Source organism: Anguilla rostrata, chromosome 14, assembly GCF_018555375.3.
Source record: "Anguilla rostrata isolate EN2019 chromosome 14, ASM1855537v3, whole genome shotgun sequence".
Lineage (NCBI taxonomy): Eukaryota > Metazoa > Chordata > Actinopteri > Anguilliformes > Anguillidae > Anguilla > Anguilla rostrata.
The window spans coordinates 14,809,455-14,826,342 of NC_057946.1; the positions used below are offsets into that span (position 1 = coordinate 14,809,455).

Sequence of the window (16,888 nt, forward strand, 5' to 3'; positions counted from 1 at the left end):
TAAATAACAGAAATATATATCCTTAAAGTTAAGAGAGACTGGTTAAACAGACTGTTATGACAGCTAAATACATCCTGTGCAAGGCTGAAAACCTGTGATCCCATACAGACCATGGCCACTGTTGCTCTAAGGATGTATTCTTGTCTGAAAACTCATCTGTTGTTCTTTGCTATTTCCCACGAGTGCACTGAGACACCAGACATTAAACAAACTGAAAAATGTGCGCAGTCCAAACATCGCTGAAGTAACTACAGCTATGCGCAAAACATCTGCATTTTCCGCCATTTCAAAATGGCTAATGCAGTTAGAATACCAATGTGTCAAGTATATCCAGGGTAAACAGCAGTGTGGAGGCATCATGACGCTCCCTCAGAGCCAGTGTATACCCACCCCCCGTACACTTCACCCGCACCAATCAGCACGGTGCAGCGCACAGGGTCCATGTAGAGTAGGAGAGAGAGCATGCTTCCCCTATCAGAGGTAATTTACCCATTAGGAAACTTTGACCATTGGTCATTTTCCATGGCACAGGACCCTGCACAAACAACACTGCAGTTCTTGTACAAGGCCCTTCTCTTACACCTCACATTCCATCATGTTCTTTTTTTTTTTTGATCTTCAAGGACAATTAATTGCTCTCGTCTTCATATCTGTAATACCCCTTTTCAACTGCCCTTAAACTTATGTTTTCAGCGGAAAGCTTCTGATCCAAGTCACGCAGCGTATTGAGGAGGTCGTTAATGTCGGCTTCGCGGCCCTGCTTCTGCATCCAGGCCTTCAGGAGCTCGTACACTTTATCTTCAGCGCGCGCGTTCTCGATCATGTTGTCGCTCAGACCAATAGCCCTGAAAAACCTTTTGTGAATTTTCAGCTCCAAAAATTCTTCAAAAATGTCAAAACTCTTCTTTAGTGAGTCATCACCTGAAAAGAAAAATGGAGCAAAACCTATTACAGCCAGCTTTTACAACAGGTTACTATGCTGTAAATTTTATTACTAGAATGTTATTAGATACTATACAGGTTTTTTATACAAAAAGCTATTTTAAAAACAATACATCAACTATATTTATTAATTTATCACTGAATTTAACATTAATTCAATACAATAAAAAAAAAAAAACATTAACTTCAGCATCATACCATAAAATGTAAGCCAATGCAAGTGAACAGAGACCAAAATTAATACAATTTATTGTTTTAAAAAAATTTTTTTAATTAAGGTGTAAAATCAAGATAGACGACAGAGAAGGTGCACAGGGGCAAAACAATTTTTTTCCTGAAATTCATATTAAAATCATTTATGGAAAGGCTGCCATCAAGCCATTTCTATGTGGATGACTGTGGCTGAGAATCTCTCTGGGCCACTGTGTACGTGATGGAGGGACAGCTGCTTTTAATATAATTAGGCAAAAGCAACCTTAATGCAAAACTGCTGACAAAAGTCAGTGAACACACTGCATTTCCTGTTCCACCAGATTTATAATAAAGGACATTGGTGTCTTACCATTCAAAGAAATGATTCTTCTCTCCCCCTGCAAAAACAAGCAAAATTTCAACATTTTGCAAGAACACCGCTCTAATATGTATTTTTATGTCGCTCTCATGATCCTGAAAGAAATAAACGGCATAACTCAACCATTGCTTGCATAGTACATTTTCATATGATTTGAGAAGTCATGTATTTTAAATAAACATGCAAACACCCTTCTAATTGAAGACTTTTACCCATGCGAGAGCAAGGCAATGTAATATATAAAGTGGATAATTAGGAAAAGTTTTTCCTTAACTCCCAAAAACACTATTTTTGCAATCACAGAACAGCATTATTTTCTTATCATCCCATATAAATATCAGCCATTAGTTATGCTATTCACTACATAGTAGATAAAGCAAAAGTTTCTGTAGTGTCCTCATCTGTTCATGGCTTTATTTGGACATAAAGAAGAAAAGCTGAAGGACTGTGCACAATGGAGCTTTTCTACACTTACTTACGTCATCAAACTCAAGGAATTTTCAAAGTCCTCCTTCCCCAAATTCAAGGACCAAAAAACTGTACAGCAGACTATTCCATTACTGCTGCTGACCATCGATAAATACAAGCATTGCCTGAATATTTGACAGATTTTAATCTGTATTGAAATCAATGTTCCAGCAAGTTCTGGACTTACCCCCCAATCAAAACCCCAACAATTTCATGTTTAGAATGTTATTCTGAGGCTTATTTTTCTCATTAGCAGGCCGCAGAGGCCGTTGATGGGCAGTGGACAGGGTGGCTCACCTGACAGACAGGCAGCCTGTTAGGGGCGGGGCTGTGGCGAGGCGAGCTGCCGCAGGACGGCACGGTGGGCGGGGCAGACAGGCTGGTCTGGGAGGAGTTGGTGGTGTTGGGCAGGCTGTCGCCCAGCCCCCTGTCCTCGTCCTCCACGGGCACGGACTTGGCGTGCACGACCTGCGTCTCCTGCAGCAGGGGCTGCGACTCCTGCCGCGGCTCCCCCGCGCTCCGGCCGTCCCGCGCCTCCTCCGGCGCGCCGTGGCACTGGTCGACCTGGCGGAGCCAAGGACAGGAGCGCGTCAGGCAGGAGTGGAGCTGTGGAGCTGTGTGTTTGCATGTTACGGCAGGTCTCATACAAATCCCATGTCACTCTCTGTCGCAGTGGTTCTCAACCTTGGTACTGGAGTACCACTCTGTATGCTGCTATTCATTCCAACCACAACTGCGATACCAGCATTTTAACAAGCTGTTCATTTTTCTTAATTAGGTGCTTTTCATGTTTAGAGGGATTATTTAACCTGTTAAACCACGTCATGTCAGAATAACTACGCATGCCATGAAGAAGTCCCATATCCTTACAGTGCCAACTGCGCTATATTGCAAGCGATCACAAGGTCTCAAAAATGTTTAACTCATCAAATTACAGACTGAGGTGAACAATTGGGCTCATTATTTGGTAAAAGTGTGGACACCTGGCCACGGAAACTAACAAATGGTAGAATTCAAAGACAACACAAATGATAATGAGAACCTGCATTGTTCTAACAGGTTTAAGGATGAATTTATGCAAGAACTTGTACACAAGTGTTCAACAACCTTAATAGAGAGACTGGCAGTTGCAAAAACCAGCATATACAGGAGTCCCCAGGACAAAGATTGAGAACCACGGCCCTACTGGAAACAAACAACTGAGTTTGTGTCGGGAAAGGTGGATCTCAAAGACAATGTGCTGATGTCCACTAAATGGAGACTTTAGACTAAACGAGACCAAACAAACTCAAAATAAAAAAGGGAAAGAAAGAAGATAAGACCATACTTGTGTATTATTTTTACCGTAGCTTAAATTTAGGACATCATTCATATCGCCATTTTCTTCAACTTAAATCTGACACTTTTATCTGTTATGTCAAATACATACTGTAAACTCGTGTTTCTGTGAATAGTTTCAGAGGACATGAACAACTTTTGCAAAACTTGTCTTTCCTACAACCTGCTTTTGGGACGCATAATCACAAACTGGTACGGCCATAAGCCCCCTCACTTCACACCATTCCCAGCCCTCTGAGCCTGAACAGAAAGCAAGCTTATAAACCCTGTGGCTGATTAGCGACAGGTGGCTCCAATCAAACCAGCTGTGCTCAATGATACCAACTAACTAACTAAGGAAATGGCTCCACCACTCTCAGCCCAGAACACGATAAAGCAGTCACCGACTGCCGCAATTCAGTAACCACCGCCAACTATAACACCAGTACACTATTTCATGCTTCCAATTCCTTCAAATTCTGAAGAGCGTGTTAGTCATTGGTTTACGTGCCTTTAATCTGAGCACTACCTGTGTTTTGTAAAGCCAGCCCTCAGTCTTGTTAGATAATGGCAATGAGGACAGCAATGAAATGCACTAGGGGTAACAGAACCTAAACTCCATGTTTCATGTTACCTATTTTGGTAAAAAAGACAAAACAATTTTAGATCGTAAGCAGACACCTTGTTACCTTTCTAGTTATTCACACTGCTGCTTCAAATAAAAGGCGATCAGCCTCGCTCTAAATACATGAATCGGGTGTGTCTCTCAGTACAAAGCCACGCATATTTGAAAGATGAGAACCTCGGCTATCAAATTACAAGCACAAAGAAAGACAGAGCTAAAGTAGCAAATCTGTGTTGATAATGGTGTCGCCATTCTCAGGTTCACATGTTTACAAGAAACAATCAGGATGTTATCAGGGCTTTTAAAGAACTTGGCCAAATGTATTCTGTGATCTGCTACATCCAGCCCTAAAATATACTGGTGGGCTGAACCTTTCTGCAGATGTAAAAAATAAAATATATAAAAAATGAAAAAAAGATTTAAAAAATAGTAAGGAATCCAGATTGCTTACCATATTGATCTTCACCTCTTCACTCGGATCACTTGGGGTTTCTATAACACAAGGAAGCAGACTTTAACACATGTTGTTTTGACCCATGTTCCAGCATGTACAGTCTAAAAAAATCTCATAAAAAAAGACCAATCATAAAATTGCAATGAACTAACATTTCTATTACGAAGCGTTGGCAAGTACATATAATGAAATCAGTCATATTAAATACATAGTATGTTGCATAATTTTAACCAAGTCTGTATTTGCAAGTAAGATCAAATTAAATATATTGTGCACACAAGCACAGAAAGAGATTTGGCCACTGTAGTAAAGTCTGTACACTTGTACAATACCCTGAAAATTTAATTTAGAAATTAAATGCAAACACAACAAGGACAGATTTAATAAAAGGAAACAAGACCAGGTTAAAACCTAGTATATGGCTGGACCCAACACACGTGATCAGGCCAACCAATGGTGTAGCTTCACCACTCACTCAGTCACGCAGTCACAGACATTCGAGTTTGTAGGGCTGGAACCGCTGTTGCGGTCCAGCCAAAAACAACATTACCAACAATATACAACTAAATGGGAAATATGTTCAGACTCCAAATGAAGTCAAAATATGTAATGTCCTATTTGTAAAAATGTCAGCAAAAATAAACATCATGTAGATGTTTCTGGTGTGCGTTTATATTTTGAACTCCTAGGTATTACTGTATGTTGTGGGAGTTTATCCTAACTAAATTTTGGCTATCCTTGTAATCAGCGGTTGGATGATAACTACAGCCCTTCTTCAACTTCAATACGATGTGGCTTTAAAGTGTTTTTTGTTAACACATTATGAGTCGCAGAAGCAATGCCTTTGTGGATTAGTTATGAATAAATATTTAATTTTAGGTACTTGGGCAAAAGGTGTTTTCCCCACATTTGAGGACTTGGGGAAAAGGTTTTGTGGACTCTTTAGCCAATCACCGACTTAGATGAAGCACTTAAGCACTGAAAGACACCATAAATCAACAGACAATGCTGGCCTTCATGGTTTGAGTTTGAAATCCCTGCTATAAACGTCCTCTCTCACCTGTCCTTTCGCCAGACCGCCTTCTCCACCAACACCACAAGACAGCAGCAATTCCAATGAGAACCAGTACACACATCACGGAGATAACCACTGTTTGAATAAAAGAAATATAAATTTTCATACTGTTATCAATTATCAAATATAATCTGTAACAAAGTGTAGATACTAGACTATGTTTTTTTCTACTACAGAGTGAAAGAATAGATTACTAAAGTCATTTGCAACATCACTGTCCTGTAAAACTGAATAGTCTAGAAAATCATGGATGCGATAAGATCCATCTGAACCCCAAATGCTAATTCTGTGATTTAAAAGCAAGAACACGTTTTTTGCTTTTATCCACAGATAAAATATTTTGCTGAAACTTCAATCCATCTAAAAGACAAGACACAGCTGAGCAAGTCACATAGCCAGACTGTGCGCTATACCTGGAACAGTGGCATCAGTGGGGGAGCTTATAGTGGGGGTCACAGGGTCAGTGGGGATAGGAGAGATGGGGGATTGCTTTTTTCTACACACGGTGTTCAAGGTGCGGGTGCAGTTCTGAATCTTCTCCTCATCCTCTTTACACCTGAAAAACAGGTGATGAGCAAATGCATAAATCCAGGTCTCAATAGCTGTGCAACAATACGAGTTTGTGACCAGAAGAGAGCATGGAAAGGGAACTTACTTGGCACACTTTTTGCACACCTCACATGGTTTGTCCATCTCACAGAAGGAGCCACGTTTGCACTGACACTGCGCGTTCTGAGTCGCGGTGCAGGGCACTATCTCCTCTTGATCTGTAGAGAGACAGTCACTTGTTCAGAGAGTACTTCTGTATGTACGGTATACCTTCTTCTGGGATTAACTCAATTACATACGGCTCTTGCTACAGATACCGCTTAGTAGTACTGCATTTGTGAAGGTCTTTTCTTTCTTTTTGTTAATCTGAACTGGCACAATGTAAGGCCATCTACAGAAAGCCTATTTAAAGCATACAGACACAAAGCACTAATATGAAGTTAAAGATTTATTACTTGGTATTTAGCAGAGTTTAGCATTTAAAGCAGCTTTAAACAGAATCTAGCTGAGCTGGTAAAAAGCTGATCGGCACCTTTGGGCGTCGCCATGGTTATCCTGCTTGAGAAACATTTACTCAATATGCCCGAGGGTTAGGGCTTTACAACCATTTACAGTGTTCATGGCAAGAACTCTTAAGGGGAATTCCAACAAATAGCTAATACATCATATTTCTTTTAATACACCCAGCACACAATTAGCATTTCTGGATCAAGATCAACTTGAAGTTTCCATACCAGGAATCATTTTACTCTATGCTTACTCCTTTTTATTCTGCTCTATATTTTTCTAAGGATCATAAAATGTGCTTTAAAAATAGATTTATTATTTTATGTTTCACTCATATTTTTCCACTACAAGTTTGTGAAAGTGATCCGATTCGTCTTTGGTCTTTTGGTTTCGTGTTTATTTTGTATTCTGAAAGCTGCTCATTGTTAGGGCCTTTTTATTTTGTCAATGTGGCAAAATCGGTAAAGGAATATCTTACAGTATATAAGAAGAATATTTTGATTATCTAGCAATATAAACTAGAAAATATAATTATGCTATAAATATAAACCCAAGCGTACGCTCCTGTGAATCGGAGCGCTGAAAGGGTCAGGTGCGTGACGCAGACGCACTCACCCCTGTGGCACGGTGTGCAGGTCAGGCAGCGATCCATCCCAGTCGCGTGTTCTGTGTACGTTCTGGGTTCACAGGGAGCGCAGACGCCTACTTCCGAGGCCTTCTCACAGGGCGTTTTCACATAGGTACCTGTGACAAGGCATGCATGCATCACTGCTTACCCAGGCGGTCTACAATATCTACACTGCTCTCAAATGAAATGAAGATATCATATCATATCAAGCACAGCAAAATCCCCACTGTTAAATTAACTCTAACAGAGGTTATACGAGTCTAACAAGGAAAAAAATGTTGATTTTACTTTACAAATTGTCCTATGGGCCATAGAAATTTTTTTGAAAATTTCAGTATAATAAAGCAATTCATTAATACAAAAGAACAATTTATTTATTTGGACTGAAAAATCCAGCCAGATTCTGTAGGGGCCTTGATATTGCGCCTGGGGCATATTGCCTCCACGCATGCAGAACATGGGATCATGTTGCGCGCTGTGACATCACACATTCTGCATGTATGCGCATTTCATTTTCTCACCAGCTTCGCAGTTGTTGCAGCAGCGGCCGTCATGCGCATACTGTCGGTTTTCAATACACTGGATCTGCGGGGCAGTCTTGTTCCATTCTTCATTCCGTGGCCGATTCAGCCCCTGGTCCGCAACCTCCGCAGCCACGGGGAGGATTAGGCACGCAATTATAACCTAGGACAGAGGAGTCACAGTCTCCATTACCAGCGAATAGGAACTCGGTACTCTTATAACAAACCGTGAGGGAGCAATCACTCGCTTAATCTGAAGCATCTGATCTGCGCATCAGTAGGAAAGCAAATCAAGAAAAGCGAGAAAAAGCATAGAGAGAGCATAGTTTAGTGCTTGGCTCGATGCAGATTTCAAATGGCACACCACAGCCATAATTATTTAGTGAAAGACATGACGGCCAATATAAGGTAAGTGATCAGTAAGAATTTGCCAAAGTCTTCTGTTAGTCACTCAGCCAACAAAAGATTCCTCATGAACAAGGGAAGCTATCCACTCAGGGAAGAAAAAAGAAAGTAAAGGAACGTTTGCTGTTATCAAAGAAAAATATGAAGAACCTACATTTTTAATACAATAGGAACCCATATAACATGCAGTAGCCTAATTTAGGTTAACACCATCATCACCCAAACAAAAATGGAAACCAATGTCATTAGTAGTTTTGGATAATAATAATAATAATAATAATGAGCTCAATAATACAACAGAAATAATACAATAGTGTTACATTCATAAAATAACTTAACTACTAATAAAAATAGCAACCATCTATAAAAAACACTGAAAGTGAAATGCACAATTGTATGCAAGGGAAATGAAAAAGGCAGCATTTCCGTATTTCATCCATGCTATATAGCCAGGTACTATGACTGCATTCTCATTGGGCTTAATTCTGTTGAAAACCAAATATTTACAAATTGTTATAGGACATCTTTGAAATTGCATACTGAAATGACTAAATAGGAAGCATTAAATAAACTGCTGTATGAACCATGTAGGTAACTGGTTCTAAAATTATATCTTGAGGCTCATGCAAAACAAGATTTTTCACTTTTCCAAAGTTTGCATGATATCACCATATAGCCTATTATCCGAACTGGTACAATCCACTCAATTATTTCACATGATAGAGCTGAAGAGACAAATGGCGCCATTTTAACAGCTTTCAAACTAAAATAATGTGTTTTGCTTGTTTTCTTTTCTACAGCACCGTGAAAAAGTATTTGCCATTTCCTGATTTCCTCTATTGCATATTTGCCACACTTAATGGTTTCAAATCTTTAGACAAAATATAATATTAGATAAACTGAGCTCAACCCAGAGTTGTTTCACAAAATGAACCGAGTGATCTTAAAAAAAAAAAAATCCATTCGTGTAGTTACCCTATAATCTGGAAGTTATGTGGCAGGGATTTTGGCCAGCACATGAGGCTATGCGCACACTGGCATCACCTCTGAGCAGAAAGCACACAGTTCACAGTTCACAGTTATCTTCTTGGCCACACAAATGAACTGAGGCGGGGAATATATTGACCGGCTTTATTAAAGGGGCCAGACTGCTTTTAACATCTCCAGCTAATGATATCGATTTTCCGGTCTAACACCACTCCATCCATGTTTACTGGTAGTGTGAACAAGTTAGCAAGCGCATTATTAATAATGACTCAATTCAAAACTATTTTAATAGCAGAAAACATTCCTCAAATGCAGCTTGAAAAAGGTGAACAGAAGACCTCAGAAGCAAGAGAACACTTGAGAAGACAGATCTAAATAACCTATATATTGTACATATATTTAGACTTAGGCCTAGGCCTATACCTAGGCCTCCCAAAGACAGACTCTGGTAAAGACAATAGGCTATATGTTTATGGTATATTCCAGCTTGACAACTTGAAATTCCAGCCAAACCAGTTTGCGACCCATTCTGCATGCACACTGAACTTGTAAGACTTACAAGTTAGACAGTGTATTAGCCTATATGACATTAATGAGGCACAAGAGGCTATGGACTATCATTAACATTGGCTTGTCTTAGCGCTTTATCAGGTTAGAGCCACAAGTAATCTATCCTACATTCTGAATTGAAAAGGCTTCCATCTTCCATCTTGTGTTACAAACCACATGTTACAAACAACCGAGTGCAGGCCATTAGTGTAGGCCTGAGCTGTCCTGTTACTGTTTGTGTGTTAATTTAGCATTTTTCTGTAAGGGTGTTGTTCTGTAAGGGCTGCCAGTCCTGTTCACTCCCGGACGACGTGATGCAGTGACTCACAGCACACTTGAAAAGATGAAGAATTAGGCCTCGTTTTAATGGCGCAGTTCTCAGCATAAAAGGCTTGCCGGCACTGCAGCCTTATTAGCGCCGTGACTCCAGCGGCATGCTCTGGAATGCGGCCATGCCTTGTTATTGTAAGGGAGTTTCCTAGACAGAAACGCCGTGCTCGGCTCTCGGCAGACGTCAGAATTTCCACAGGCTCGCTTTAGTTGAGGGACCAATGAGGTTGCACTTACAATCGCACCATTCTGATCTATCCAAATAATCTGCGAGCGCTAGCAACTCAGAGGGGAAGAGAGAGAAAAAAGCTCATTTCCTTTCTTGGGACATTGGAAGCAGCTCAACACAAGGCTCCAGACTCATGGATATATTATTTCCCAAGTAGCGGCAGCCAATGAGGGTGCTTGCGTGGGCTGCTTAAGGGACCAGGCAGAGCTTTTTTCTTCCTGTAGCTAATAAGAAGTATCTGTTATCCAGACATAAGACAGCATCAAATGAAAATGAAAAGGCTTTTGTAAAGGAAAAAATAAACTCTCCTATTTTTATAAATGGCGGCTGAATAAGCTTATTATTCTTTTTCTCTACCACATGGCACCTAAGCCCTTTCTCAGATGCAATATCAGTATTTTCCCCTACAATAGCCATTATGATTTTAGGCCAAGATCACATAGTCCATTGTGCTCTTCTCTTTCTTAGGTTAAATGCGAGGTGTGAAAGATTATACCCATACTGTATCAAATCACCCTGACCTGAATGTCGTCCATGTGACATGGTATCTCCTTGCAGAAGTAAAAGCATTTTACTTTCCTTTAATCTAAATTTATTTGAAATTTCTCCTTCCTGAGCCATGTCAATTTCTTGCTTGCAGGCCTAACTTCCAACACTGTGCACAGATTATTAGATTTGCTCATCTAAATAATGTTAAGACTTGTGGTTCTGGCTGGTGCCATACCTAAAAAAACACCCTCGGGGTGGGTGGCTTTCATTTGCTACAAAAATACAAAAAGCCTTTCACAAACAATTTAGGAAATGTTCTTTCGGCCAGGCATAGGCTACACCAAGAGGAATACCACCTTTTTAATTTTTGTTCAGATCCACCACAAGAAAAATTGGACACAGCCCTGAGAATGTACTGTAGATTGATATCTTGCACTCAATAAGTAGGCTAATTCTCAAACAATCGCACTTTAGGATTAAACCCGTAACTGATCATATTAGGCTATAGCATTATAGAAACACAATCATTAGCCTTGTTGTAATTAGGCTGTTTGTACTGAGTAAGTCCAGTAATCAGTAACATTTTCTCACTCATTTCTAATTTGTGAACAATTAGTCACACATTAGGTATAGTCAGTACACTGTATGCGAAAACTACAGCACACAGCCTAATTGCAGTTACTGTATGTGTAATTTCATATCAACCATGCTCTTTAGCCCGATTCTGAAAACTGCTTACTGTCATTTACCCTATTTCTACATAAAAAGGCAGCACCACAATTCATTAATAACAAGAGCACAGAAACACCAGAGCATATAGCCAGAAATCAGCTCCTCCAGAAATATTAAAACATTTTTAAAAGACCTCACAAGGCATTTTTATAAGCAAAATGGACACATGCTGTTTTTGAAAGTTTTAGCATAAATGTGACACCAGTCTATATCACGGTGTTTTCTACTTCACCACCATGAAGCCAGCTCTGCTGTCCTGCCTTCATGCTTATAAGCCTGGCTTTACCCCCCTTTCCCACAGGATCCAAACAGGGGCTGTGAAGTGACATCACATCCGGTCCTCTTATGCTGCCTCTGATTCACATGATTCCCTAACGCACCCATTTTAGGAAACCTGTTCTTCAAGTTCTGAAAGCAGGTGCACGCACTGAATTCTAATCAGGAAAAAAATAATCTGGCAAAAAATAAAAAGTAAACCTCTGAAAAAGTAAAACTAAGAGTGAGTTTTACAATGACTTCAGAGTGAACTGAAGTGACTAAACAGAATTCTACAGAAATTCTGTAGCAAGCTGACTGGGCTGACAAAGGCCTTTTGCCTTCTTTGTCAACACTCAACACTGCTTTTTTTGTCAAAATATAAATTTCAGGGTGCAGCCTTCTTTTTCCTCTTTGTTGGTCATTTCTTTTTGAAGTCAACACACTGCTAACATTACCTTTTCCCACTGGGTCTCCCTTACAAGCATATAGGCTAGGCCAAGTTCTCAATTTGTGACTAACAAAGAAACATCAAGGCTACTGCTTAGAGGAAAGAGCAGAACTCACTGTAGGCCTATACACTGTAAAGAATATTAAAGACTGACTGACTGGACAGATGGCTGGGCACGTATATACACACAAAAACCTTTTTCATCAACAACCACAATGTGGTATGGATTTCCTCCATGAAGTGGACATGAAAGACTGAAAGTTGTAACCATAACCTCAGTGAAAGCAATTCTTCAAACCCACAATCACTCAGAGCTGGCTCTTTACCATGACACAATGCTAGTCTTCTGAGCTGTGAGATCTCACTCAATATGCTGCAGACTGCAGTCTACAACATTACAGTGCTTTACAGTAATCTCTTCCTATTTTGTTTCAGGCGTTTAAATTGGTGCTTGGCAAACTGAAGAAGCCATATTCACTCAGCAGTTGCTCTCAATTATAAGGCCTTATCTAGTTAGCCAGTCCCCCAAAATATTTATTGAATTATGTTTTCAAGTACAGTAAGCTTCTTTATTTTAAGAAACTGAGTCCAAAAAACCACCTTTTAATTTGTGACAGATGATTTCAATCAAAAGCTGTCAGATAAAGAAAAGCATGCTACTCCTCATTGCTCAATAATTCCAAAATGGAGGTCCCCTGCATCAAGCTTTCATTCTTGCAATTTTCTGTTGAGGTATACCTCACACAACTGTGCACAGGCTTTCAGTATGAAAATGCCTTAAACCTTCTTTTTATAAGTCTATGTGAATTTCCAGCAATACACATAAAATTCTAAACAAGACTGCTGAACTAGACTGTCAAAAGTTAATGTAAGCATGACCAATAATGGATCCCTTAAATATTGCATGATTTGGGAAGACAGTTCATATAGGTCAATAAAACACAAAAATAACAGGTTAAACAGGTTATAACAGGTTGAGTCAGAAAAACTAAAAAGTCAGATCTCGGAACCGCCTTTGTAGGAACACAGGATGTTCAGAAACAATGAAGGTTCCATGAACAGGAATTCATGGATGCGTGTGTGGAAGTTATTTTTAACTCAAGGAAACAAACACTGAGAAATGATGAGATTTCCTATGGTTATACTCACTGTTTATCAGTAAGGCCTCTAGAGTGTGAAAATCCCATCTACAACCTCAAATTTACCTTCTGATCAATACAACATGAGTTTGAGGTAAATCATGTCAAGGCTATCCATTGTAGAAAAAGTACATCTTGTATAATGCAAATTAATTTTCAGACAAACAGTAAAAATGCGGCAATTCACAGGTATAATTCCTGGATTTAGTAAGCCCTTCTATGTCTAATTTACTACAAAAAGTTTTCATTCTGAAATTTACATCATATAGTATATGGCAGGGATAACAAATACAAAACCTGGAGGGCTGTAGTGTCTGCTGATTTGTTGTGTTCCCACGCATAATTTCGATACCCAAACCACTTCAGTGCAAACCATGCCCTGTAGTTGCAATGAACGTTCAAAATCGATTTCATTGGTCAATTGATGAGAGCGCTGATTGGTAACAATTTCAATGCACAATACTTAATTAATACACCGCCTTTTTAATTACTGTTATTAGCGTTATATCATTAATTAACTTAACTGTTTAATGGCATTATGTCAGTGTAGAAAATAGGCTATTACATTTTAGGAGAGGGCAAACTTTGCTCCTGCAATCTAAAATCTGGGGGCATTGGATGGATTTGAAAATGGATTAAATTAATGACATCATTTTTCATCTTTACATTTAAACAAGGTCTTGTATTTGCATTTGAGTGATAAAAATAAGAAAAGAAGTAGGCCGGGCCTACCATACCACTGACAATACAAAAATGGTCAGTGGCATATTGCAATTTAAAAAAGGTTCAAATTTCGAAACATTTTCGCAAAATCTATATTGTCATTGCGTATTGAGCCTGGCGAGGGACTCCAAACCTTCAAGTACCCCCTGTAAACACAGGCCATAGATACAATGGTCAAAATCTGGATATATTCAGTCTACAGTACTTTTCACGACGTCCACGTGATATGAAGCATTGGCCTGCATGTTGGCAGCAGGTATCCAGGAGGATGTTGCATGAAAAATTGTGTGGAATTCCTCAATTCATAATAGACACTGGAGAAAACGCAACAACAAAATATGTACTAATCTAACGACAGAGTTGTTGGCAGAGTTTAACACGAATGTTAAAATAGTAGGCTAACAAGAAATAAAATTAAGCCATGCATATCGAGTACTGGGAACTACATATTTCTTTAAGAGGCAAGGGCTACTCCAGAAGAACAATAAATAAAAATGAATACAAAGTTATAACGTATAACTAGTAGCTATTAACATGATAATTTCTTAATACAGGCACGCACACTCGTTTTGACCATTTATGGTCTTCCTCCGGAAACCGTGACATCAATCGAATTTAGCTGCAAATTAGCAGTTAGCTTATAGACTTAGCCTAGTTTTGGGTTTAAACCACGTACAGCTAGCGATAGACGTGTACACATTAGTGTTAAAATGGTTTTGGTAAGCAAAAATGAATAGCCTATCAATCCGCAAAATCCCACTTTACCCGGAACGCGTTATGGAAAGTTAATCAGAAAAGTTACAGTAGCAGTTCATCCTACTACGACCACTTGCCGGTACGAAGTTCATGGTTAACCTACCAAGACATTCCGCGACAGTTTCACGTTTTGCTGTTAAATACTATTTCATAAAGGTTGTAGGGAAAAGCACAAATAACTAGAATTGGCAAATGTAGAGATTTGCGTCCTTATTGACAAGTTTACGCGATAGCAGCATTTTACATCTCGCTAATTTAATAGTACCCTAGATTCATTTACTCTACTATTTTTTATTTCTGTCTAGTAGAACTTGCAGTTATGGGACGGTCAAAGGCAGACGTATACAACAGTACCCAAAGAACAAGCCCATTTTAGGCATATCTCAATCAAACTGTGATTCCATACTGTAAACACTAGCCTACCATTCAAGCTAAATGTTTGAGAGGGAATAGGATGGCATCGCTTCGAGACTTACCGTCATTTTAAAGTTCATTTTAAAATGAGGTCCCCAATTCCAACGTGACATGAATCAAGAAAGAATATATAAATGTTTTCAGAAAATATATCCAGATTTGTCTTTGACTTCCAACAAACTTTTCCTTGCGAGCTATAATTACTAGCGCACAGTAGCGTACTCCAGCTCTCTTCAGCGAATAGTATAACTTAGTCATCGACCAGACTTTTTTTTTTTTCCCAAGTATGAGCGTTACACCCCCTGACGTAAACTCGATGAAAAATCCAACAAATGCATCGAAAATAAAGTTGTTTTTCTCATCGCAGGAAACCAGACTTGTCTGTGATTGGATTCGATTATCCTACACGGAAGTTTTACACCAATAAGAGTTGGGTGGTGAATTTGTTTGGGAAGTTAGTGGCGTGGAGCTTCGTTCAGTGGACTGCATATAATCTAGGCAGATTGTATAGCCTACATATAGCCACACAGGGAATACGTACTATATTCAAAACCATTATTATTACTTTTGTACGCTACACAAGACGATAGTCCATTTTGGGGAACTAGGAAACACAGGATTCTGGATACTGTGCATCATAGTTAGTCCCAGGTATTGTAATGTGGAAGCATAGGGTTTTGGTTTAAATTTGGATGTACTCATCATTGCCTAGGTGGTTGTCCTATCTGAACAAGTACACACACTTTTCCTCATTTTTCTATCCTTGTGGGGACATTTGGTTCTCACAAAGATAGTAATACATGGCCACACACACACACACACACACACAAACAGGGTCACTCAAAAAAGTTGTGCTGTAATTCTGATGGGGGTGCTGGTGCCCAAAATCCCTGGCAGCGCCCCTCCTTATAGCAGCACTGTAATTTGGTGAAGTCTCTGCTTCTTGTACTGAGGATTCATGCCTGAAATTGATTCCACAAAAGAACCTGAAAAGCCTCACATTTTCCAGGAAATGCATTTATTAATTTATATTATGACTGGTGAAGGGGTGAGGTAGTCTGGACTGTGGCTGCTGGCCCACTGATGACAACACTAAATATTGAACCAGTTACTCTCACCTGTGCCTGCTTTGTTTGGACTCTGGAAAAAATTTAAAAAGGCAGAGCCGGAAGGAAGCAAAGCCAGAATTCTGGGGCTGCACCTTTGTAGCTGTCTTGAGGACTTGTAGTGAACTGTTCTCATTAAAGAGGCTGGGTAGGTCTTATTCTCTTTCCACTCTGGTGTGAAGTGTGATAGTGAGGAGTAGCTCTCAGTAGCCCTTTCACATAGTTTTGTATGTTGTATTTTATAGCATCCTATGGACTCCCTGATCCCCATGCCAGTGTGGATGTTTGTCCTAATAGAACTGATCAGTTTTCTTGGTCAGATGATTGTGTGACTGTGTGCTGAGCCTGGGGTACTAGACCACTGCCGACTCTCATACCGCCCACTATCATGGTGCCCCCCAGACAGATGGCAACCTAGGTGATGTCCCTGGTTGCCTATGCCAAGCACTGGCCCTGCAGGCGAAATCACCCAAATTTGAATACAAGATCTCCACTGACAAACTAAATACAACACTTTATACAATAAAAACTTCAGTCAGATAGCCATTGTGACCTCTGAAACATGATTACAGGTGTGCAATTTCCCATTATCTTGCTATATTGCCAGGATTAGCAGTTGAGTGATTCAGTCATATGACTGGTGGTGGCGGGTAGCAACTAAGGGGG

At 39.7% G+C, this 16,888-nt stretch overlaps 1 protein-coding gene across 1 annotated transcript; it reads right to left on the reverse strand.

Moving 5' to 3' along the window:
- Positions 1–157: 157 nt before the first annotated feature.
- LOC135239265 (tumor necrosis factor receptor superfamily member 10B-like) lies at positions 158–15,377 on the reverse strand. Its single transcript, XM_064307811.1, has 10 exons — positions 15,179–15,377; positions 7,658–7,820; positions 7,124–7,252; positions 6,108–6,219; positions 5,866–6,008; positions 5,438–5,527; positions 4,375–4,415; positions 2,279–2,545; positions 1,505–1,532; positions 158–921 (listed from the first exon to the last, which is right to left on the reverse strand). The coding sequence occupies exons 1-10, from the start codon at positions 15,227–15,229 to the stop codon at positions 629–631; spliced, it is 1,317 nt and encodes a 438-aa protein (XP_064163881.1). The 5' UTR covers positions 15,230–15,377; the 3' UTR covers positions 158–628.
- Between the last annotated feature and the right edge of the window lie 1,511 nt (positions 15,378–16,888).